This window comes from Ceratotherium simum, chromosome 39, assembly GCF_057802395.1.
Source record: "Ceratotherium simum simum isolate JZ-2026a chromosome 39, ASM5780239v1, whole genome shotgun sequence".
NCBI classification, from domain to species: domain Eukaryota; kingdom Metazoa; phylum Chordata; class Mammalia; order Perissodactyla; family Rhinocerotidae; genus Ceratotherium; species Ceratotherium simum.
The window spans coordinates 1,485,273-1,507,987 of NC_141938.1; the positions used below are offsets into that span (position 1 = coordinate 1,485,273).

General features: G+C 61.2%; 3 protein-coding genes across 3 annotated transcripts; all 3 read left to right on the forward strand.

Moving 5' to 3' along the window:
• Positions 1–1,364: 1,364 nt before the first annotated feature.
• Positions 1,365–18,420, forward strand: PRKACA (protein kinase cAMP-activated catalytic subunit alpha). Its single transcript, XM_004442569.3, has 10 exons — positions 1,365–1,530; positions 9,189–9,250; positions 9,705–9,833; positions 11,599–11,697; positions 12,723–12,805; positions 13,615–13,741; positions 13,825–13,920; positions 14,017–14,139; positions 16,344–16,508; positions 16,924–18,420. The coding sequence occupies exons 1-10, from the start codon at positions 1,485–1,487 to the stop codon at positions 17,047–17,049; spliced, it is 1,056 nt and encodes a 351-aa protein (XP_004442626.1). The 5' UTR covers positions 1,365–1,484; the 3' UTR covers positions 17,050–18,420.
• On the forward strand, positions 5,140–9,171 carry SMIM46 (small integral membrane protein 46). The gene has a single exon (XM_087425349.1). It carries the CDS (start codon positions 6,783–6,785, stop codon positions 6,933–6,935), a length of 153 nt encoding a protein of 50 aa, XP_087281475.1. The 5' UTR covers positions 5,140–6,782; the 3' UTR covers positions 6,936–9,171.
• A 1,232-nt stretch (positions 18,421–19,652) lies between the features above and the next one.
• SAMD1 (sterile alpha motif domain containing 1) lies at positions 19,653–22,535 on the forward strand. Its single transcript, XM_087425346.1, is given in 8 exon segments — positions 19,653–20,149; positions 20,152–20,263; positions 20,265–20,375; positions 20,377–20,620; positions 21,038–21,332; positions 21,419–21,515; positions 21,612–21,723; positions 21,807–22,535. Coding segments are annotated over 8 exon segments (1,602 nt in total). The 5' UTR covers positions 19,653–19,677; the 3' UTR covers positions 21,966–22,535.
• Positions 22,536–22,715: the final 180 nt, after the last annotated feature.

The following is a 22,715-nucleotide window of genomic DNA, read 5'->3' on the forward strand; positions in this document are numbered from 1 at the left end:
CCCTGCCCCTCTCAGCACCTCCTGTTTGGGCCTTTGTCTACTTCAGTGGTTCTCTACTGAGGGCAGTTTTGCCCCCAGGGCACCTTAAACAATGTCTTGAGATGGTTTGAGTTGTCACAACTGGTGCCTGGTGGACGAGAGGGAGGTTCTACAGGGGTTGAGTGGGTAGAGGGACCGGATGCTGCTCAACACCCTACAATGCACAAGACAGCCCCCCAGCAAAGACTGATCCGGCCGCAAATGTCAGTAGTGCGGCGGTGGAGCCGACGTCCTCAGGCTGTGTGTGTATTAACAGGGTATCCTGAAGGAAGGGGCATCTTGCTACGTCTCTGCTTGTGGGGGAGGCAGTTCCCTCTGCTTTGCGCGGATGGAGAGTATCCTCAGCCTGACTGAGCCCCACATTCTTCATCTGTAAAACAGGAGTGATGATACCAGTACCTGCGGGACAGGAGTGTGGTGCGAATTACCAAACGAGCGCCAGCTCTTACTGCTGGCCTGAGCCCAGGGTGGGCGCCCAGCACAGGGAGGGACACTGAGCGCCCCCTCCCAAGCCCCCTTGCTCCCGGGGCCCAGCATCCTCCTGAAGCTCGGGCTGCGGCTGGGGGAGCCCCAGGAGCCACCCCCAACCCCAGCCTGAACCCCGGGCCTGCCGCTGCCCTCCTGCGCCAGGCCTTATCAATGACGACGGCCGACGGCCCGGCGACCTCTGACCCGCGGCGCCGGCCGCGCCCCTCCCCCGCTGGCAGGTGGACAGTGGCTGCGCCGGGGGGTGGGGGGGCCGCGGCGCCAACCTTGGCTGGCCGGCGGCCGCTGCCGCACTGAGCGGGGGCGGGGGACTGCGGCGCGCACGGGGCGGGCGCCCGCCGGGACCGCCCCCTCCGCCTCGGAGCGCCGCGCGGCCGCCCGCCAGCCAGCCTCGGCCGCCCCGCCCGCGGCCCGGGCAGCAGGCTGCGCGTCCGCCCCGCCTTCTCACCCCGGGATTGACACTGAACGTTCTGCCGGGGGCTTGCCGGACAGGGCGCCTCCGCCAATTGGCGGCCTCGCTGGGCGGGCCCTGGGTCCTGTCGGGCACCTCAGCCAATCAGGCGCGTCGGCCCGCCCAGCTGAGGCCTCGCGAGCGCGCGAGTGGCCGGGCGTCCGCGGCGCGCGTCATGGGACCGAGAGCCTATGGCGGCGCGGGAGGGTCGCGGAGAGCCAATGGGCGGGGGCGCGGCGCCGTCAGTCAGGGCGGCCTGGACCAATGATCGGCGGGCTGCGGGGGCGTCACGAACAGCAGCAGCGGACTTGGGCTGAGGTTCCCGGGCGGGCGGGCGCGGAGGGACGCGGGAAGCAGGGGCTGGGCGGGGGTCGCGGCGCCGCAGCCAGCGCAGCCAACGCGAGCGGCCGCCGCCGCCGCTGCCGCCCAGCGCGCTCCGGGGCCGCCGGCCGCCGCCAGCACCCGCCGCGCCGCAGCTCCGGGACCGGCCCCGGCCGCCGCCGCCGCGATGGGCAACGCCGCCGCCGCCAAGAAGGGCAGCGAGCAGGAGAGCGGTGAGTACCCGGGCCGTGACCCCGATCCTGGCCCCGCGCTGCCAGCCCCCACCCTGTCCATCACCGCCTGGCCCCTCCCCCCACGCGCCCCCCCATCTCTCTCCGCTTACCCCCCAGCGCTCCTTCCTCCTACTTGTCCAAGATTGGGGCCCAGGGCCCCCAGAAGACTCCCGTAGGGGCCCCTTTGCCGAAGGCCGCCCCCCACTGCAAAGACTGTGCCCCCCCACCCAGCTGTCACTGCCAACCATGGCACGTATGACCGCTGGGGCCTCGCATGGGAGCCTGTCACCACCCCACCCTCTCCTTTCCTGGGCCCTCTCCCCAGATTCTAACCCCCACTTCCTCACTTTTCCCACAGATGGGACCCACTGCCAGACCCCGACCCAGACATCTACCAGTCTGGGAGTGCTGTGGGGTCTGCCTCCACCCCACAGGGACCTTGGCCACTTGGTGACCACACCCCTCCCCCCTCCAGCCCCCGCCATCTTTCTCCTGCCCTTCCCCTCTTCACCTTACCACAGCCCCCCTCCAGACCCACTCTGCCGCCTTGAGCATTTCCCAGAGCCACCTCCAGCATTGTTTTTCTCTTCTGTGTCACTTGGCATGGGGGACAGGATCTTTCTGGGTCCCTCTGCCCCTCTCTCATCCTGTCACTCTGCTTCTCTGCTTGTGCTCCCTTCTCCAAGCAGGCGTCTGTCCCTGGCTGGGGTAGCAGACTGTTTGTGAACGTAGAGAACCGCATCAGTTCTTCCCAAGCCAAGTTTGAGCCGATCTTGCTGGGATTCATTGCGTCCTCTTTGCTGGAGTGGGGTGGGGGGCGGCAGCAGAGCCCCTTCCCATCTCCTGCTGTGCAGTGAGCTCTAGGATCCTTGGAGGCCCCTCAGTACATGGTTGTTTCACAACTGAGGCTCCGTCATTCACCCGGCCCCCCGGGCTTCTTCAGCCGCTGCTCGTCCTGGATGAAAAGTGGGAGATGAAGAGTGTGTTTTGCCAGACTTATTCAGCTTGAGCTGGGATGGTGAACCGGAGGACTTGGGGTGGCAGTCGGGGACAGCAGTGGGTGACATCTAATGGGTTGCTTTGCCAGGGGACAGATAGATTCTGATCACTCCCAGAGCTCAGCCAGAGAGAGGCCTGTTTCCGCCTCAGCCCCCAAATTATGTTGGCCTTTTCCAGCCAGCCAGAGAAAGAGATTCTGTGTCTGGAAATGCCTTCAGAAATGGGCTGGAGCCCCTTCCTCAGTTCCTCCAGCTCTTAAATTGTCATCACGCCAGGCCTAAAGCTGGACCTAAGCTAGGATCCCCTTCCTGGTACTCAGAAAGTCAGAGCCAGCAAGGAAGCCACGTCCAAAAACTCTCTTCCCAGTTGCTGGTCTCAGATCCCAGGATCTGAGTGTCCTGAATGCTCCCTCCCAGAAAGACCTGGGCATGAAAGCCAGGGGACTTTATTCCCATACGGAATCAAATGGCAAACCTCAGAGTAGCCAGGCAGCCATGGGGAGGCCTGATATGTCACCGATAGGCGGGGGCCGGGGAGGCCAGTGCCTGTAGCTGAGTGCTTGATGACAGAGGAGCAGGTGGGTAGTGACCAAAAAAGGTCTCAGCATGAGCTTGGAGGGGACTAGGCTGGGGGGAGGGGCTGGGCCCCCAGCAGGTGAGGCCGGCTGGGAGGTGGAAGGTAGAGGCAGGCAGCTGTATATTGCAGTGGCTCAGTTGAAAGTTGGGGAGATGACATAGTTCTGGAAAACTTTCAAGGCGTATCAGACACATGTGGTGGGGGGGGGGTGGAAAGCCGCACAGGGAAAAGGATCCCCAAGAAAAAGATCAGAGGCTCTGGAAGGAACCGCTAATTCTCTCAGAGCGCAGGCTGGACACCCAGGAATGGAGCATCACGATGCAATAGAGCCCATTTATCTAGGATGTGCCAGGCTAAATGGGCTCCATAGATCTGTCTGCTCCAGTGATTTCCATAACGGCCTGTTATCAGAATTTTCCAAACGAGCTGAGTTTGACATAGATGATGTCACAGAGGCAGGATTCACATCCAGATCTGCCCACCAGCCAACTTCCTGGACCCCAGAATTTCCCAGCCCAGACATTCTCAAGCCACCTCCTCCCTGATTTTTACTTTACTCACTTATGTTTTCTTAATTTAAAATGAAAACTTTGACTCACTTTTGTCCAGATGTAAACTTTGATCTGTCCTAAGCAGTAATATAAATGAAATCATGAGCTTGCTGTGCCCGCTATATTTTTTCTGATACACATTAAAATACAACATAACTAGAAAAATTAAACATACCTAAAATCATTTCCTGCCTTGCCAGTGGGACCCATATCACCCTTCGGGAAATGCCCTAAACTGTACTTCCTTCCAGAGTCTTGCAGGGGCTCTCAGAGGAGGAAATAGGATGAGGAAGGAAGCCCCTCTTTGCTTCAAAGCGCTGATTCTCTAAGGATGGAGTTACAAAATTTGCCCTCGTAACTGGGGCCGGGCTGGGGGCACGGGCAGTAGCTAGGCCAGCCTGCAGGGGGCACCTGAATTTCATCTCCCAGACGCCAGCCCTACTGGGGTAAGGAAAATGCCCAAGCCTTACTAGGCACCAGTTAGGCATCCTGCAGCCCCCTGTGCTGCCGTCTCGGAGCCAGGGCAGGACAGCGTCGGCTCCCTCCTGAGAGGGTGGGGATCTAGAACAAGCGCTGGGGTTGAGAAGGGGGAAATCTGTACCCAAAGATGCCAAAGCCATTGGCAGGGGCCCGGGTAAGATGCTAAGAGGGTAGAGAAAAAAAGACCAAGCCCGGGCTCTGAGCAAACTGGAGGAATTGACAGAGGGCAGTGGCCCCGAGAGGCCCCTGGGACAGGCGGCCAAGTGGGGCTCAGGCCGTGGCTGGCACTGGCCAAAGGTGCCACTGGGAGTTGGCCCACGGGAGAAGGGGCAGGGCTGGTGAGAGGGAGCCCCCCGACACCCCCAGGGACAAGCAGATCCAGGCTTTGATGGAGAAGTGCCCCCAGGAGGTCCCTGGACGGGAAGAATTGTCACCCGCTAACATCCTGCAGGAGTTCACGGGGGCCGTGCGCTTTCCGTGCATTGGCGGTTGTATGGGTGCCCAAGAGGGTCCTGCTGAGGCAGCTTTTCCCTTAGCTCAGTCTGGCCTACAGAGGCTTGAGGGTCCTTTCTGCCCCTCCCCTGCACCTCCTGGCCTCCAGTGTGAGTTTCTCTTCCTGCCACCACCCCCACAACTCCCTGGCTCCCCCTGTAGGCAGGGCTCCGGGGATGGGCAGCCAAGATAGTGCGGCAGGTCTCATGAACCTTCCCAGCCACCGTAGTCCTGGTGCTCTGAGAGGAAGACTGAGTGATGGCTTCCAACCCCAGCGATGGTGAGGCTGAGCCCCGTTGCTATAGCAACTTCCCAGGCACTCTCTGCCCCTCGAGTCAGGGAGGGGCTGCAGTAGGGTTTGGGGAGCAGGTGGAGAGGAAGAGACTGTGGACCCCTGGCTGACCCTGGAAACCTCTCCCATACTAGCAACTCGGGGTTGGCGGCCTGGGGAGGAGCAGGGGGGATGGGTGGGCCAGTTCAGACGGCGTGGCGGGGGAATGGTCCACCCAGAGTCCGGCGGTAGGGTGGTCCAGCCCAGTGTTGCGGTTCAGCTCAGAATGGTGGTGGGTTCAGCTCGGTGATGGAGTCCATGACATCCTGGACGATGGTCCAGTACAGAATGGGGGTCCATCGGACTGGGGAGTGGTCCAGCCCAGTGCTGGGGTCCAGCTCAACTGGGGGATGGTCCAGCCCAGAGCAGGGGATCCAAGCTAGACTGGAGAAATCAGCTAGCCCGAAGTAGGGGTCCCAGCCCAGGCTGGGCATCCCTGTCCAGAATTCCCAGGACAACCAGATTTTGGGGGGCAGAGGGCCTGAGATTGTTGTCTGAGGGTCTGGTGCTGGGCCCCTGCCTCCTGCTGTGGCCTTGGCTTTTTTTTTTTTGTGAGGAAGATCAGCCCTGAGCTAACATCCATGCTAATCCTTCTCTTTTTTGCTGAGGAAGACTGGCTCTGAGCTAACATCTATTGCCAATCCTCCTCCTTTTTTTCCCCCCAAAGCCCCAGTAGATAGTTGTATGTCATAGTTGCACATCCTTCTAGTTGCTGTATGTGGGACGCGGCCTCAGCATGGCCGGAGAAGCGGTGCGTCGGTGCGTGCCCGGGATCTGAACCCCGGGCTGCCAGTAGCGGAGCGCGCGCACTTAACCGCTAAGCCACGGGGCGGGCCCAGTGGCCTTGGCTTTTTGAGGGGTTTCTGGGGTTCTCTCTGTGAGCCCAACTCGAATCCTGACCAAGGTGGAGGCTGGCCCCCCCCACCCCCCTGTGGGAGACATGGGCAGGGCGCAGGCTCCACAAGCAGCAGCCGACTGGGTTTCCCTTCCTTGTCACTTCCTGTTGTCAGCAGGGGCCACAGGTGCCAGGCACTCTGTGAGAAGCTGCCACTGACCCTCCACTTCTTTTGGGATCTGGAAAGAAGAAGGAAGATGGTCAAAGCTGCCTCCCCTCCCCCACCCCTGGGTTTAGCCTCGTTTCCGGTTTGGACTTCCATGGCCGAGAGCAGAGCCAAGCACAGGGCAAGGTTGACAGAGGCCAAGGACATCCCTGGATACTGTTCCCCTCTCCTCCCCCGCACGGGAGCAAGACAAAGCCAGATGTGCCCATTTCTCTCTCAGGGTAGCAGGATTGGGGGGCTCCAGGTTCAGAGAGCACTCGGGGGAGGAGATAGGTCGGCTCTTGCCCTCTGTGCCTTTCTCTCCAGCTGCTCTTTCAGCTAATTAACGGAGCTCTGGGGCCTCCTTAGCCCCCAGGCAGCCCCTGGCTGCTGTCTGGGCCTGAGCCTTAACCCCTTCTCCTCTGCCCAGCGGGCACTGCCCTGGGCACGCAAGGCTTCCAGCACCCCCTGAGGAAGGCAGGGCCTGGCATCCCCGGAGCAGTGAAGTCCCTGGAACGGGAAGTTAGCTTTAGCACCCCACCCCCAGGGCAGGCAGGCTAGCCAGGAGGGATACCTTCAGAGAATTCTTCCCACCACCTCCTGCCAAGGAGGGCCTCTGCAAACCTTGGCCAGCCAGGAGCAGGAACCTTTAAAGGCTTCCCTGGCAACCAGCTCCTCCTCCCCGTCCCCTGAGGCCCTCCCAGGAAGCCAGCTCAGAGGCTCTGCGTATGCCTGGTTCCCCTGTAAAGGGAAGATTCGAGGGAGAGCCCAGGGCGGCCTGGGATGGATCGGGGGTCAGGCAGTGACCGGGGTGGGGAGTCGGAGACCACCTTCCAGCTGTGGCTGCAGCTGCTCCTCTGGGCCCACCTGACTATCCGTTTCCTGGGCTACCTGCGCCACGCCCTCTGGCCACCTAAGCCACAGCCAGCACCCTGAACCTCCCTGGCCAGAGGCAGATGGGCCCCAGATCACCCGATCCCACTCCAGCCCCCACTGTACCCTCTGCCGGAAGAGGCAGGAAGCAGAGGTGAGTATGGGGGCTCCTGGCTGGGGTTCCCCCATCATCATCCCCTTTATCTGCCCGCTCCTCCTGGCACTACCCTGCCCACCCCCATGCCCCATCCTCAAATCTGGCAAGCCGATGGCACAGAGAGGACGCAGCCTGGGCCCTTCTGCACTTTGAGAGGCCAGAGAAGGACTGTGCTAGGTCCAGGGCCTGCTGTGGATCCTCTAGAGGCGCAGGCCCACCGCGTCAGGGAGAAGCAGGACGTGGCGATTCTCAGGGACCCCCGAGAGCAAAAGGGGAGGCAGGCCTGGGCATTCTGGGTTCCTCCCAAGCCCGCTCCTCTCTGCCTTGTTGGGTGGCTGAAGGTGGAGTCCGGGGGCACCCTCGCCCCTGCCTTCATCCAGAGCTCAATGTGGATGTTTGGAGGTCCCAGGAAGGTGCTGTGCGTCAGCCAAGATTCTGCCAGCGAAGGCACTGGATGTGGTGCTGCTGCAGGCTCAGAGCGGCCTCAGGCCCTTGGTGGCCCAGCCAGGCACCAGCCTTGACGACCCCCTCTCTGCCCGGTCCCTCTCTGTAGGGCTTTCCTGGCCAACGGTCTCCTCCATCTGCCGCTCTTGTACCCCCACAGGAGGCTCTGCTCCCCGATCGCTCAGGGAGAGCCTTGGGGATGAGAGGGGAGTGGTACCCACGAGGCCGTGTGGGATTCCTGGCGCCGCGTACGGGTGGGACAGGCAGGTGACAGGCAAGACCAAAGTACAGTGTGCAGGACTCCTCAGGGTGGCGCTGTCCCAGGGACATCAGGGGTTGAGGACAGCTCTGTCTGTTGGCCACCCTGGTGCACTGCGACTGGTCGGGAGCGAAGCAGTTAATCTCGTGGGCGGTGGAGTCCGCAAACCACCTCGGGCCTGGTCAGTCTTCTCATCTGTATGCTGGGGGTGACAGCGGCCCCTGCCCATCGGGGAGGAGGGAAGCCTAGAGAGCGTTGGGCACAGGCCAGGCACACAGGGAGGGTCCCTGAACAGCAGTGGGCCTGGCCGGGGGGGTGGGTACGAGGACAGGGCTGTCATGTAAGAATCTGTCAGGCTGCACGTTGAAGGTCTGAGCACTCGGCACATCTCTGTCTTTTATCCCTCAATTTAAAAAAGCACTTAAAAGCAGAATTAAGAGCTGATATTTCTCTGGCGCTCACCTCCTGCCGCCCACTGCCCAGTCCCCTTTGCCAAACCTGACTATTCAGTGCTCACCAGCACCTGCCCGGTCCTTACTGTTATCGTCCCCATTTGACAGATGGGAAGACTGAGGCCCAGAGAGGCAAGATCAGTCGCCTAAGGTCGCACGGCTCGTCAGGGACCAGGCTGGGTCTGAACCTGGTCACATCCCAGAGTGCTGGCCCTGGACTGCGCTGCTGGGCTGCCTCTCGGCCTTGGCAAAAATGCCTGTTTTCGAGCCTCCGTTTCCTAGGGTGTGAAATGGGGAGAATGGGTAAAAGGAAAGTTGGTGAGCTAACCAAATGCGATACTGGAGACAGAGCCGCGGGCCCCGGGCCGCCAGGAAGTGCTCAGTGCTAGCGGGATGGTGATGTTCGCATTTGGGTGCTGAGGGGCCTGTGGGGCAGGCATTGGGTGAGGCTTTCCTTGAACCAGCTCTGGAGCAGGGCCCCTCGATTGGCAGAGGCGGGAACGGGGCCAGCTGGGGGCCAAGGTGACAGCTGAGCCCCCCATGGGCGCCTGCTACCCAAGCCCCAGAGGCCTCCACCCCGGGCGGCCTCCCCCGAGAAGGGGCCGGAAGAGCAGCCAAGTCCGAGGCTATAAATACCTCGGCTGGCGGCGTCCCTGGTCCTGGAATGTTGGTCAGAACTGGGGCGAGGGGGTGTGGCCTGGCCTGGGCACTGCTCTCTGGCCCCCTGAGAGTGACCCCCGAGTCGCCCTGCACCCCATTTTGGACGGAGTTGAGGCTGGATCCCATCTCTCGGTAGTAAAGGCAGCCCAGGCCTCAGCCCAGAGCAGAGCCCCCCAGGCTGCCCTCAGGCTCAGCCAGGGCACCTCGAGGCCCCGGGGAAAGGTTGGTCTCTGGGGTGAGACAACTGTACCCCACTTTCCACAGATGGGTATCACCCCAGGAACAGCCTGGGCCCGCCCTGACCAGATGGGTCTCCATCTAACTCTCCCCTCTTTTCCTTTCAGTGAAAGAGTTCTTAGCCAAAGCCAAAGAAGATTTCCTTAAAAAATGGGAAAATCCTGCTCAGGTAAGCCCCCAGGTACAGAGCCCTGGGAGGGGTGAGCTGACGGCTCCGTGTCCCCCAACCACGTCCCCCTGACATGGCTGGGATCTTAGGGCCCTGTGGAGGCCTCCAGACCTGCCCCTGTTGGCTCCCAAGACGCCCACGGGGGCGTCCAGGCGGAGGCACCCGATCACCCACTGCCAGGCTCCCCCAACCACCACCCCTTCCCACTGGCGGCCCCTGCCCCCAACGCAGCTGCCAGCAGCTCCTGGGCCCCAGGCCAGGCCCGGATCTGGCCCCTGCCACCCGCCTTGAGGAATGCGCCCTTCGCCATCTTGTTTTTCCGCCCCCTGTCCTCAGCCCCCCGCTGCCCCCTTCCCCGGGGCCCCCTCTGCTGGTGGCCGAGGGGATGCCCCAGAGCTCGGCCCAGCAGGCTGCAGGCAGGGGGGTCCTGACTCTCCTCCCCCTCCGCCCACAGAATACAGCCCATTTGGATCAGTTTGAACGAATCAAGACCCTTGGCACTGGCTCCTTCGGGCGGGTGATGCTGGTGAAGCACAAGGAGACTGGGAGCCACTTCGCCATGAAGATCCTCGACAAACAGAAGGTGAGCCCGTCCTGCCGCCCGGGCTGTGCCCGCCGCCCGAGCGCTCTGCCTGCCATCCCCCACCAACTGTTTCCTGAGCCCCCATAATGTGCCAGACACAGGGGCCAGACGGGCACCCTGCTGCCTTCATGAGGCTCCCCCTCCAGGGTGGCCAACACCACGAAGCCAAGCCCTGTGACTTGGGGTCCAACACCTACCTGTGTCGAGGAAGCCGGAAGCCTTCCTGGGGGAGGTGCCATTCACACGGACCTTTCTGTAAACATCTTGGAGAGCCCCCTGTGTGCCTGGCACTGTCCAGCAGAAACGTCACACAGCCACAGACAGTCTGAGCTTTTCTAGAAGCTCCATTAAGACAGTAAAAATAAACAGGCAGAATCCATTTTAACCATGTGTTGTATGTAGTTAAGCCGTTATATCTACAATATTATCATTGCAACGTATGTAACCAACGTAAAAATAACATCAGTGAGATGTTTTCGTTCTTTTTCTCCATACCAAGTCTTCGAAATCCGGTGTGTGTTTTACACTTACAAGACATCTCCATTCAGATATTAAATTTTCACTGGAAAGACAAAAAGTAGAGAGGTTGAAAAAGCACGTAGCCCAGGTTGTTCCGAACAGGCTTAAAAGTTGTCCAGTAACTGCATCAAGGGTCTGTTTCTATTTATTTATTTATTTTTTTGTGGGGAAGATCAGCCCTGAGCTAACATCCGTGCTAATCCTCCACTTTTTGCTGAGGAAGACCGGCTCTGAGCTAACATCTATTGCCAATCCTCCTCCTTTTTTTTTTCCCCAAAGCCCCAGTAGATAGTTGTATGTCATAACTGCACATCCTTCTAGTTGCTGTATGTGGGACGCGGCCTCAGCATGGCCGGAGAAGCGGTGCATCAGTGCGCGCCTAGGACCCGAACCCGGGCCGCCAGTAGCAGAGCACGCACACTTAACTGCTGAGCCACGGGGCTGGCCCTCGAGTGTCTGTTTTTAAATTTTCACTGTAGATACTTAAAATTTTAAATTCAGTTCCCCAGTCGCCCCACCACGTTCCAAGCGCTAAGAAGCCATACGTGGCGAGTGTGGACTCTACCGGACAATGCAGGTATAGATCCGAAGGGTACAGCTGTGAGCAAAGCAGAAAAGCTCTGTGCAGCTAGCAGGTCAGAGCTGACCGAGGGGCCAGGCCACCTGCATGTGACCCTGGGCGAGTCACTTTCCCTCTCTGTGTCTGGGCTTCCAAACTGGCGTGCTCACACGCAGACCCCGAAGGGCTGTCACCTGTCACCACGGGCGAGGCCCCTGCCAGGGGCAGCTGAGGGCTGAGGAGGACCTGGCCCGGGATCCGGGCGGGTGTGGGGTGCTCAAAATGCAGGGAAGGAATTTCTAGCCCCCGCTCTTTGGGTGCTGCTCCCACCTCTCTGGTCGGTCTCAGCTCAGCTGCCCCTTCCTCCAGGAAGCTTTCTCTGACTCCCCCTTCCCTCCAACTTCACCAGGCCCCTTCTGTGGCATCCACAGGCCCCCAGCTTCCCCTACCCCAGCTCTGACCCCTCTAGGCCGTGAGACCTGGTGACTCATGCGTTCTTGTCCTGAACTGCATGCCGTGTGGGGACAGGCAGCCTCTGCCTTCTCTGCGTGTCCTCAGCACCCAGCCCTCGGGGCTCCTCAGGCCGCGGCCCTCGAAGGAAGTGGCCCAGCCCCGGCAGCCCTCCTTTGGGGCGCCAGGGGAGGTGAGGACCCTTTCACACCCCCTACCTGCCCTCCCGCCCGGCAGGTGGTGAAGCTGAAACAGATCGAGCACACCCTGAACGAGAAGCGCATCCTGCAAGCAGTCAACTTCCCGTTCCTCGTCAAACTCGAGTTCTCCTTCAAGGTGGGGTCCCAGCAGCCGGGCCGGGCCACTGCTGGGCGGTGCGGCCCCTGGGTTCCCAGAGCCGGAACTGGGGCCCAGGATAACCGGTGGCTGCCAGAGAAGGCAGGCCCACTGACCGGGTAGAGGGACCCCCCTGGGGAGGGATGCGGGGGGCAGGAGTCAGCCAGGGGCTCTGGGGGACCCAAGTCCCACTGCTGGGCTGGCCAGCGTGTAGCTCGATAACCTTGAACGAGTCACCCACCCTGGATGATATCCCTCAGAATCCCCACTTCCTTTACCGCGAGAGCCTGACACACAGCCAGGGCCGCAAACTGTGTCACACGGCCTGGGTTCAAATCCCAGCTCTCACTTCCTGGCTGTGTGACCCTGGTGAGGGACTTCACTGTCCTGAGCCTCAGTTTTCTCATCTGTAAAATGGGAATCATAACAGTCCTCACCTGCTGGGGTTGCCATGACAGTTCCAAGTACATCATGAGCACCCTGCATGGGCTATTTTGGGTGCCATCCTAAGCCGTCACCACGAGAGCCGGGAATGGCCACTCAGGGCCTGCTACCCAAGCAGTGGCAAGGGCCCCACACTTGGTTCAAGGCTCTGTGGCTGCTGTCTTGAAATTCATAATCATTTTTTAACAAGGGGCCTCAAACTTTTATTTTGGGGGAGGGCCCACAAATTCTATAGCCCATCCTGGTTCCATTTTACAGATGACAAAACTGTGGCCCCAAGAGCCTTGCTTAAGACAGACATGAGCTGCCATAGAGTCCTGTCTCCAGCCTAGGCAGGCTGGCTGCTTATAGCATGCTCTCCCCCCATGAGCAGGAAAACAGCTGCCCCTCCTTCCTCACGGGCATGAGGCAATGAGACAGCAGCGCAGGGAGCACCTGGCGCTCAGAAGGTGCTCCACTCCATGCGGGAGCCAAGAGTGTTGTCCCTTTATTCCTGAACACCTGCCGGGCAAGGATCCCTGGGCTTCAGGCAGGCGCAGGGTTCAGGGAGCAGGGCCCTGACCAGCCACTGCTCCCCACAGGACAACTCAAATTTATACATGATCATGGAGTACGTGCCTGGCGGGGAGATGTTCTCGCACCTGCGGCGGATCGGGAGGTTCAGGTGAGCTGGCACCCGCCACACCAGGCGGGGGGTCCACAGGTGTCGTCGCCTAACCAAGCCAGCTAGGGACGGAAGGGCCTCTCCAGGTCCCTGCTGCTTCCTGTTCCCCCTGAGCTGAGGAATGTGCCATGTGTCAATCACCACAAATCAAAACAAACGTGGGGACTTGGGTGTCACCATTTAGGTTGGCGATTTTATGCAGTTTTTAAATTTACGCTATTTTATTTATTTATATAGATGTCACTTTCCATACAACAAAATGCACAGGTCTTCAGTGTTCCGTTCCATGAACTTTGACATCTGCATATACGTGTTGTAACCACCACCCAAAACACCACACAGAGCATTTCCATCACCCCAAGATTCCCTCGAATGCCTTTCTTGGCAAACCACCGCCCCAACAAGGGCAACTGTCCTTCCTGGTTTCAAACACCACAAATGTGTTTGGTCTGGGTTTGGACTTGATATAAATGGAATCACACTGCTCATCCTCCTTTGTCCCTGTCTCCTCCTGCGTCACCTGATGGTTTGGCGATCTGGCCCCGTTGTTGTGTGTGTTCATCGTTAGTGCCGGTGGCCAGGGGACGACTCCACTGTATGGACCATCACACTCTGCGATCCCGTTCCTCTGCTCCTGGATGTCGGGGCTCTTTCCCGTTTGGGGCTGTAGATGAATAAGTCTCTGCTGCTGCATTCGCGATGGCTGGGCTGGCTGTGTCTCCCTCTAGAGGCCTGCTGGCTCACTGGGGGGCGGGCGGGTCCCACTGGGCACGGCCGCCGCGTCACCCATGCCCTCGGCTTGTCCTCAGCGAGCCGCATGCCCGCTTCTATGCGGCCCAGATCGTGCTGACCTTCGAGTACCTGCACTCGCTCGACCTCATCTACCGGGATCTGAAGCCGGAGAACCTGCTCATCGACCAGCAGGGCTACATTCAGGTGCCCGGGCGGGGAAGGGCCAGCCCCACGGGCGCAGCCTGGACCCCGCCCTCCCGGCCAACTGCCCGTTCTTGTGCCCACAGGTGACGGACTTCGGTTTTGCCAAGCGCGTGAAAGGCCGCACCTGGACCTTGTGTGGGACCCCCGAGTACCTGGCCCCAGAAATCATCCTGAGCAAAGTAGGCACTTCCCCACCCCTCCACCGCGCTGAGGCCCGCTCCCCCGCACCCCATCCTCACCCGCCTCCCTCACCCGCATCCCCCCTCTCGCTGCAGGGTTACAACAAGGCTGTGGACTGGTGGGCCTTGGGGGTTCTCATCTACGAGATGGCCGCGGGCTACCCGCCCTTCTTTGCTGACCAGCCCATCCAGATCTACGAGAAGATTGTCTCTGGGAAGGTGAGGCCCAGATGCGGGGGCACAGCCCCGGGACAGACCTTTCCCCGCCCGTCCTGCTCACCGCGGAGCCCTGCTCATTGTCAGAACAATCTAGAAGTTCATTAAGTCAGGCCAGGCGGTGAAGCCGGGCGTACCGGCCACACTCACAGAGGCCAACACCTTGCACAGCCTCGCTGCCTAATGCTGGACCCCCGTGCCAAAATCTCAAGAGCTTCCAGAACCCCAGGCCTCACCCAGACTCCTGCCCTGCCCAACAGGAGGCTCTTCTCGCCTCCAGTCGTCCCCCCGGTGTGAGTTTTCACAAGTTTTGCGCCGGAAAAGCGAATGTGTCAGGTTTCCAGGTGCCGCCCCAGAGCCCTGGGGAGTCACTGAGGGTGTGCAGGCCATGCCTCCTGTCCCAAGTGCAGCCCTCCTCACCCTGAGGGCTCAGGGCAGGGGTGGCGCATCTCCCCAGCTGAGTGCTCACCGCCCTGATGCCCGCCCTGTCATACCCTGCACCCCGAGGGGCACAGAGGGGACGTGTCAGCTCCGAGGTCACACCGCAGCACCGTCCAAGGTTCTGAGAGAGACTGGAACTCCACCTCTGCTCACCCACTGCACCAGAGGATCCAATCGTCCCTCCCCTGGGTCCAGGAAATGGTGGGAGCAGCTCCCCGCTCAGCCTGGTGGGCCGGCCTGGCTCCACATCCCAGCTTGGCCCCCATGGGCTTTTTTTTTTTTTTTTTTTTGGTGAGGAAGACTGGCCCTGGGCTAACATCCGTGTCCATTTTCCTCTACTTTATATGGACGCCGCCACAGCATGGCTTGATGAGCTGTGTGTTGATGCGCGCCCGGCATCCAAACCTGCGTACCCTGGGCCACCACAGCGGAGCTCGCGCACTTAACCGGTGTGCCACCGGGCTGGCTCCCCACCTTGGCTTTGAAGCCTTGGGCAAGTGCCTGCACCCCTCCGAGCCTCATCTTACCCATCTGAGGACCAGGGAACCAGCCTTCTGCCCTTCAGAGAGGCGGAGAGAAATCACCAACTGTAAAGTGGGGTCACTAAAAAGGGCAAGATGAGGTGACTGCCACCAGGCAGAAGAGAAATTGCCAAGAAAATGGCCCAAGTGGGGAAAAAAAGCCCTAGAAGGTTCCAAGAGAGAAGAGGAGAAGATGAACATAACTCCCTTCTTTGTTGCCTTTTACAGTTCCCACAACCCTCAGCAGCATTATCTTCCTCGTGCAACCCTGGGATTTCTGCCCCATGCCAGAGAGGCAGGCACAGGCCCAGAGACGTTAAGGGCCGTGGCCAAGGTCACACAGCTTGTTAAGAGGCAGAGCACTGTTGGAAGTGGGTTCTTGTGGCTGTAAATCTAGCGACTACTTGCACACAAGGCTGTGGGCTCAGACGTTTGGGGAAAGTCTCTGCAAGTGTGGAACTGAGCCTTAAAGAACAGAAGAGCCTTAGCTATGCAGAGAGAGAGAGAGAAACGGAAGCATGAATATTTCAGAAGTCCCCAGACCCCAGCAGAGCCACCTTAGGAAGCAGTGGCTAGGAGTGAAAGTTCTGGAGTCCAGCAGACCCAAGCTGGACCCACCCTGTCCCGCTCCTCTGCGTGACCTTGGGCAAGCCCTTTAACCCTGCCAAGCTTCAGTTTCTCCTTCTCTAAAATGGAAACCATCACAGCACTTACCTTAGAGCAGAGGTTCTCAAAGTGGCCCCTCTCCAGCAGCATCAGCATGGCCTGGGAACTGGCTAGAAATGCAGGTTCTCAGGCCCCACCTAGACCTCCAGAATCAGAAACTCCAGTGAGACTTTTTTTTTTTTTTTTTTTTTGCTGAGGAAGATTCTCCCTCTTGGCATCTCCTCTTGGCAACATCTGTTGCCAATCCTCCTCTTTTTTTACTTGAGGAAGATTGTCCCTGAGCTAACATTTGTGCCGGTCTTCCTCTATTTTGTATGTGGGACACCACCACAGAATGGGTGACGAGTAGTGCAGCTCCGGGCCTGGGATTCGAACCTGCGAACCGCAGGCCACTGAAGCAGAGCGTGCTGAACTTAACCACTACGCCACCGGGCCGGCCCCTCCAGTGGGATTTAGCGAGATTCCAGTGCACACTCAAGTTTGGGGTCCTCCGCCCAATAGGACTGTTGGATGGGCAAGGCACTGTTCTGGGCTCCCCAAGCTGCAGACCAGTTCCCCACCCTGTGTTCCCCTCTCCAGGTGCGATTCCCGTCCCACTTCAGCTCTGACCTGAAAGATCTGCTGCGGAACCTCCTGCAGGTGGACCTCACCAAGCGCTTCGGGAACCTCAAGAACGGGGTCAATGACATCAAGAACCACAAGTGGTTTGCCACGACTGACTGGATCGCCATCTACCAGAGGAAGGTGGGCCCCCTCCCCTCCCCAGGGGCGCTGAGGGTTCTAGGGGGATGCTCAGGGCCAGGGAGGGCTGCCAATGGAGAGATGGAAAGCGAAGAAGAATTTGAAAATCAGCCACAGGCTCTGGGTCAGTCTAGATGAGGCAGCTTAGAGCCATGGATGTCTAGAAATAGAATTATGGAGTCATTGGGCCGATCTGTGATCTTGAGCAGGGAGACACCCCTCTCTGGAAAGTAATTCCCCCCTTGGTGAGTTGGCTATAAGAAGATTCTTGGGTTTTTAAGGTGAGTCCATACCCTATTGCTAAACTCAGGTCTGGGTCAGAGTAAGTTGTCCCATGAATGTTAGGCCATTCGCATTTATTGTTGTAACAGTGATTATGTTGACTGCTGAGGCCTGAGTGGTTCTTGACCCTCTCTAGGTGGAAGCTCCCTTCATACCAAAGTTTAAAGGCCCTGGGGATACGAGTAACTTTGACGACTATGAGGAGGAAGAGATCCGAGTCTCCATCAATGAGAAGTGTGGCAAGGAGTTTTCTGAGTTTTAGGGGTGTGCCTGTGCCCCCATGGGTTTTCATTCTTTTTTTTTTTTTTTCCGTCGGGGGTGGGAGGGTGGGAGGGTTGGATTGAACAGCCAGAGGGCCCCAGAGTTCCTTGCATCTAATTTCACCCCCACCCCACCCTCCAGGGTAGGGGGAGCAGGAAGCCCAGATATTCGGAGGGACAGAAACACCAGCTGCTCCCCCTCACCCCCTTTGCCCTCCTGCCCCCCACCGCTTCTGCCTTCCTCTACCCCCACGGCCCCTCACCCTAGCCCACCTCTGCCTGTTTTAAACGAGTTTCTCAGTTCCAGTGAGACCAGGTCTTGCTGGTGTATCCAGGGACAGGGTGTGGAAAGAGGGGCCCACACTTAACTCCAGCCCACCCCAAACCATAGGCACCACTCGCTAAGGGTGAATGAATGAAAGTCCAACCTTCCCTTCAGAGCAATCCCGCCTGGGAAGGAGAGATTTTAGTGATGTGTTCAGTGGGCTGCTTGCTAGAATTTTTTTTTTAAAAACAATTTACAATCTTATTTAAGTTCCACCAGTGCCTCCCTCCCTCCTTCCTCTACCCCCATCCCTCTCATGCTCCCCTCCCCCAAATCCATTTTAACAAGGCTGGGAAGCAAACTGACTTTGTAAAGGAAGGAGCTGGGGTTGGAACCTCTGCCCCAAGCTGCTAATCTCCCCTGCCCCCTGCCCCCCAGGGGTCCCCTGCCAAGCCTGGAAGGGTCTCAGCCCCTTTAGGAAGCCCTTACCCATTCCTGCCCCAATAGACCTTTCTTCACCCTTGGGCTTCAGGACCCAGACAAAGCAGCTGCCCCTCTCCCTGCCAAAGAGCAGCCATCCCCCAAAAAGACAGGGGGAGCCGCAGGCCCAGGATCTTTCCTCCCAGCAGCACTCCCCCCAACTCCTTAATTTTAGTCTCAGCTAGATTTTAATGCCCAGCCTCCTCTCAACTCAGGAGGGAAGGCAGCTTCCCCCTCCAAAAAGATGCAAAGCCCCCCCTTCCCTCCTGGCCCAGGTTCAAGGCCAGGTTGCTGGGGAGGGGCTGCCTGTTTTATTCACCCAGCAGCCTCCGCCCCCACCATCCCGGGCGCTCCTCCTCTGCTTAGCTGTCAGCTGTCCATCACCCCTCCCCCCCATTTGTGCTTTTTTTTCTCTTAATAGAAAAGTGGAGAGCCACCCCATTCATCCCCATATTTGTCCCTCTCATAACTCCTCCCTATCCTAGGGGGAGCTCTCAGGCCTGGGGTGGGGCCCCGGGTGGGCGCGGGGGCGATTCAACCTGTGTGCTGCGAAGGACGCGACTTCCTCTTGAACAGTGTGCTGTTGTAAACATATTTGAAAACTATTACCAATAAAGTTTTGTTTAAAAAAAAAGTGTCGCTGGTGTTCGCGACTTCGGTCACCCACCCACACACCCCCAGGGGGTTGGAAAGGGAATTTCGGACCCCAGCGTCCACGCTGCTCAGGACCCGGCCTGGAGTCCTTCTAAAACCGGGTTTAGCTGGAATTCCGCCACTTCCCCCCCACTCCCGCCCCGCAGGAGAAGGGGGCGCCAAGCTGCCCTTTGACCCCGGATTCGGGGCCCCACATCTGCGGCGCGCCCCTCTGCTTCCAGCCCCCAGCCGAGAGGGCGCTCTAGGGAGACCTAGGGCCGGCGCGCGGGGAGGCCGAGGTGGGTAAGGGGTGGGAGAGACAGTGCGCGCCCCCCTCCCCGCATCCTCGGCGCGGAGCGCGGAGCCAAGCGCGCCCGAGAGGCGCGGGGGCGGCGGCGGCCCAAGGGTCCCCGCGGCGCCCGGCGAGCGCGGCGGCCCGGCCCGCGGGCGGCGAGTTCCCGGTAAGTGCGGTCCCGAGAGCGGAGCGCGCCGGGGAGGCGTGGAGAGGGGGGCTGGGCGCCGGGGACGTCTGGGTCCCGCGCCCAATGGCTGGAGGGCGGCCGAGCGCCGCCCGCCCGCCCCGCCCGCCCCCTCTCCCCTCCCCCCTGCGTTCCCCTCCCCCTCCCCCGCCCGCCGCTTTCCCCCGCCCCCGCCCCGGCGCCAACTCCGCGGCGCCTCCTTAAAAAGCGCGCGGGAGTTGTAAGGGGGGGCCGGAGCGAGCCGGAGTGAGCGAGAGCGCAGGGTAAAGGGGGCGGGCGGGGGGCCCGGGCTCCACCTTAAAAGCGGGCGCGTGGGGGTGGGAGGGAGGGAGGAAGGCGGGCGGCGGGGAGGAGGGAGGGAGGGAAGGAAGGGGGGCCGGAGTGTCCCGGGCGCAGGGCGCGCGTGCGGCGGCGGCGGCGGCGGCGGGGAGGGGCCGGCCGCGCCGCGCTCCCCTCCTCCCTCCTCGCATCCCCGGCCCCGCGCGCGCCCAGCAGAAGCGGGTCTGTGTGTGCGTGCGTGCGAGTGAGTGAGTGTGTGCATATTTTTTTCTCTCTTTTCTTTCTCTCACACTGTTTTTTCTCTCTCGCGCTCTCTCTCTTTTTTTTTTTTTTGCAAAGAAACAGCAGCGCCGCCGCCGCTCCGCCGAGGCGCTGCGCCCCCCGGGGGGGGAGGCGGAGGAGGCGGGCAGCGGCAGAGGGAGGGGAGCCGGGGAGGGGGGCGCCGCGCTGGGAGGGAGGCAGCGCGCACGGTGCAGCCGGGCCGGGCGGGAGGCATGGCGGGGCCCCCGGCCCTACCCCCGCCGGAGACGGCGGCGGCCGCCACCACGGCGGCCGCTGCCTCGTCGTCCGCTGCTTCCCCCCACTACCAAGAGTGGATCCTGGACACCATCGACTCGCTGCGCTCGCGCAAGGCGCGGCCGGACCTGGAGCGCATCTGCCGGATGGTGCGGCGGCGGCACGGCCCGGAGCCGGAGCGCACGCGCGCCGAGCTCGAGAAACTGATCCAGCAGCGCGCCGTGCTCCGGGTCAGCTACAAGGGGAGCATCTCGTACCGCAACGCGGCGCGCGTCCAGCCGCCCCGGCGCGGAGCCACCCCGCCGGCCCCGCCGCGCGCCCCCCGCGGGGGCCCGGCCGCCGCTGCGCCGCCGCCCACGCCCGCCCCGCCGCCACCGCCCGCGCCCGTCGCCGCCGCCGCCCCGGCCCGGGCGCCCCGCGCGGCCGCCGCTGCCGCTGCCACAGCGCCCCCTCGCCCGGCCCCGCGCAGCCGGGCCCCCGCGCGCAGCGGGCCGCGCCCCTGGCCGCGCCGCCGCCTGCGCCCGCCGCTCCTCCGGCAGTGGCGCCCCCGGCCGGCCCGCGCCGCGCCCCCGCCCGCCGTCGCCGCCCGGGAGCCGCCGCTGCCGCCGCCGCCACAGCCGCCGGCGCCGCCACAGCAGCAGCAGCCGCCGCCGCCGCAGCCACAGCAGCCGCCGGAGGGGCGCGGCGCGGCCCGGCGGCCCGGCGCGGCCCGTGAGCCTGCGGGAAGTCGTGCGCTACCTCGGGGGCAGCGGCGGCGCCGGCGGCCGCCTGACCCGCGGCCGCGTGCAGGGGCTGCTGGAGGAGGAGGCGGCGGGGCGGGGCCGCCTGGAGCGCACTCGACTCGGAGCGCTCGCGCTGCCCCGCGGGGACAGGCCCGGACGGGCGCCGCCGGCCGCCAGCGCCCGCGCGTCGCGGAGCAAGGTGAGCGCGCCGCGGAGGGGGGGCACCGCGCCGTGGGCAGGTGCGGGTGAAGTTGGTGGCGGGGACGCGAGTCCCGGGAGGAACCGGGCGGCGGGTGGCCCGGGCTTTGCGTGTCTTTTCTGCGGGTTCGGCGCCTGGTGACCTTGGCAAGAGTCTTAATCTTCTCGAGCCTCAGTTTCCTTCGCTGTAAAACGCGACTTAATAACAGTAGCGACCCCTTGGGGTTGTTCAGCGAGTTTCGTGAGATTTGGCTGCTGAGGGCTGTAACACAGAGCCTGGCACGAAGTGAATGCATAAAAGTTAGTGGGTGTTGATATTAAAGGTGGCCCTTAGGCACACCACTCGGTCCTGGATCCCAGGGACTGGGCTCGAGGCCAGAACAGCTACTAACCTTGCGTGCTTGTGCCCTGGCACCAGAGAGGTGGCGAAGAGCGAGTGCTTGAGCAGGAAGAGGAGGAGGAAGATGATGAAGATGAAGAGGATGAGGACCCTGTGTCCGAGGGCTCCGAGGTGCCGGAGGGTGACCGTCCAGCGGGTGCCCAGCACCACCAGCTTAATGGCGAGAGGGGCCCTCAGAGTGCCAAGGAGAGGATCAAGGAGTGGACACCCTGTGGACCCCACCAGGGCCAGGATGAAGGGCGGGGGCCGGCGCCGGGCAGCGGCACCCGCCAGGTGTTCTCCATGGCGGCCATGAGTAAGGAAGGGGGATCAGGTGAGGACTGCTGGGTGCGGGAGGGTGCCTGGGGAGGAGGGCCTGAGCCCCAAGACAGAACCACAGGCATATGCTTTTCCTTCCAGCCTCTGCTGCCACTGGGCCAGACTCCCCATCTCCTGTGCCTTTGCCCCCAGGAAAACCAGCCCTACCTGGGGCTGATGGGACCCCCTTTGGCTGTCCGTAAGTTGGGGTGTTTGAGACACGGGGGGCCACCCAGGTGGGTGTAACAGAACCAGAGGAGCATCACTGCTCAGTGTTCCCTCTGTTCTGATGCAGTTCCGGGCGCAAGGAGAAGCCGGCTGACCCCGTGGAGTGGACGGTGATGGATGTGGTCGAGTACTTCACGGAGGCCGGCTTCCCCGAGCAGGCAACAGCTTTCCAAGAGCAGGTGGGCCCCCGTGCTCGGCTTCGCCCTCCACCCCAGGGCCTCAGTGGGGTCTGCTCTGACCCTGCTCTCTCTGTGCCGCCCAGGAGATCGACGGCAAGTCTCTGCTGCTCATGCAGCGCACAGACGTGCTCACTGGCTTGTCCATCCGCCTGGGCCCCGCCCTGAAGATCTACGAGCACCACATCAAGGTGCTGCAGCAAGGCCACTTTGAGGAGGACGACCCCGACGGCTTTCTAGGCTGAGCGCGGGCCTCACCCTGCCCCACCCATTCCAGCCCCCCTCCCCCCCAGACCCCAAGTCCGGGAACTGGACGGGGATACCCTCAGCCCTCATAACAGATGCCGGTGAGGGGCATTTCTGCCTACCCATCTCTTCCCTGTATCTTCCCGACACACATCTGGCCCCCAGCACATCCCGTCCTCCAGGATAGAGGAGTGTGGGGTGGGACAGGGCTGTGTGTTTTACCCCAGGAGGCCAACCCTCCCCCCAGCCTAGGACATTTAAAAAAAAGAAAATGGGGGCTTCCCATCTTCCTAGATCCTTCTCAGTTCAGCCAGATGTTTCCTATATAAATGTTTTGTTCTGCCTGTTCATTTTGGTGGGTGGCCTGTCCTCCCTCCCCCACCACCCAGGCCCCTCCTCAGTCTGTCCCTGGCCCCCAGCCCCTGGGAGCGGCTGGTGTGGGGTCTCTGGCCTTTCCTTACGCTTCCTCTTTCTTTCTGTTGGTTGTCGCTCCAGCTGGCTGTATTGCTTTTTAATATTGCACCGAAGGTTTTTTAAATAAAGTTTTAAAAAAAAGAAAAGAGAAGAAATGCCCCCGAGTCCATTTTATGAATGGAGGGGGGTGGGGCGTTGAAGAGCCACATCAGTCTCCTGGGAGAGTCGAGCTTAGGACAGAACGGTCTGAGGAGGGCCACAGGTCTGAATGGGGCTGCCTGGCAGCCAACAGTAATGGTAACCGCTCCAGGAGGGCAGGAAGATTTGCTTGGGGC

Coding starts and splice junctions, on each gene's coding strand:
- PRKACA (XM_004442569.3), top strand. CDS start 1,485: ATGGGCAACGCCGCCGCCGCCAAGAAGGGCAGCGAGCAGGAGAGCG. Junction 9,251..9,704: donor AATGGGAAAATCCTGCTCAG/GTAAGCCCCCAG, acceptor CTCCGCCCACAG/AATACAGCCCATTTGGATCA. Junction 11,698..12,722: donor AACTCGAGTTCTCCTTCAAG/GTGGGGTCCCAG, acceptor TGCTCCCCACAG/GACAACTCAAATTTATACAT.
- SMIM46 (XM_087425349.1), top strand. CDS start 6,783: ATGGATCGGGGGTCAGGCAGTGACCGGGGTGGGGAGTCGGAGACCACC.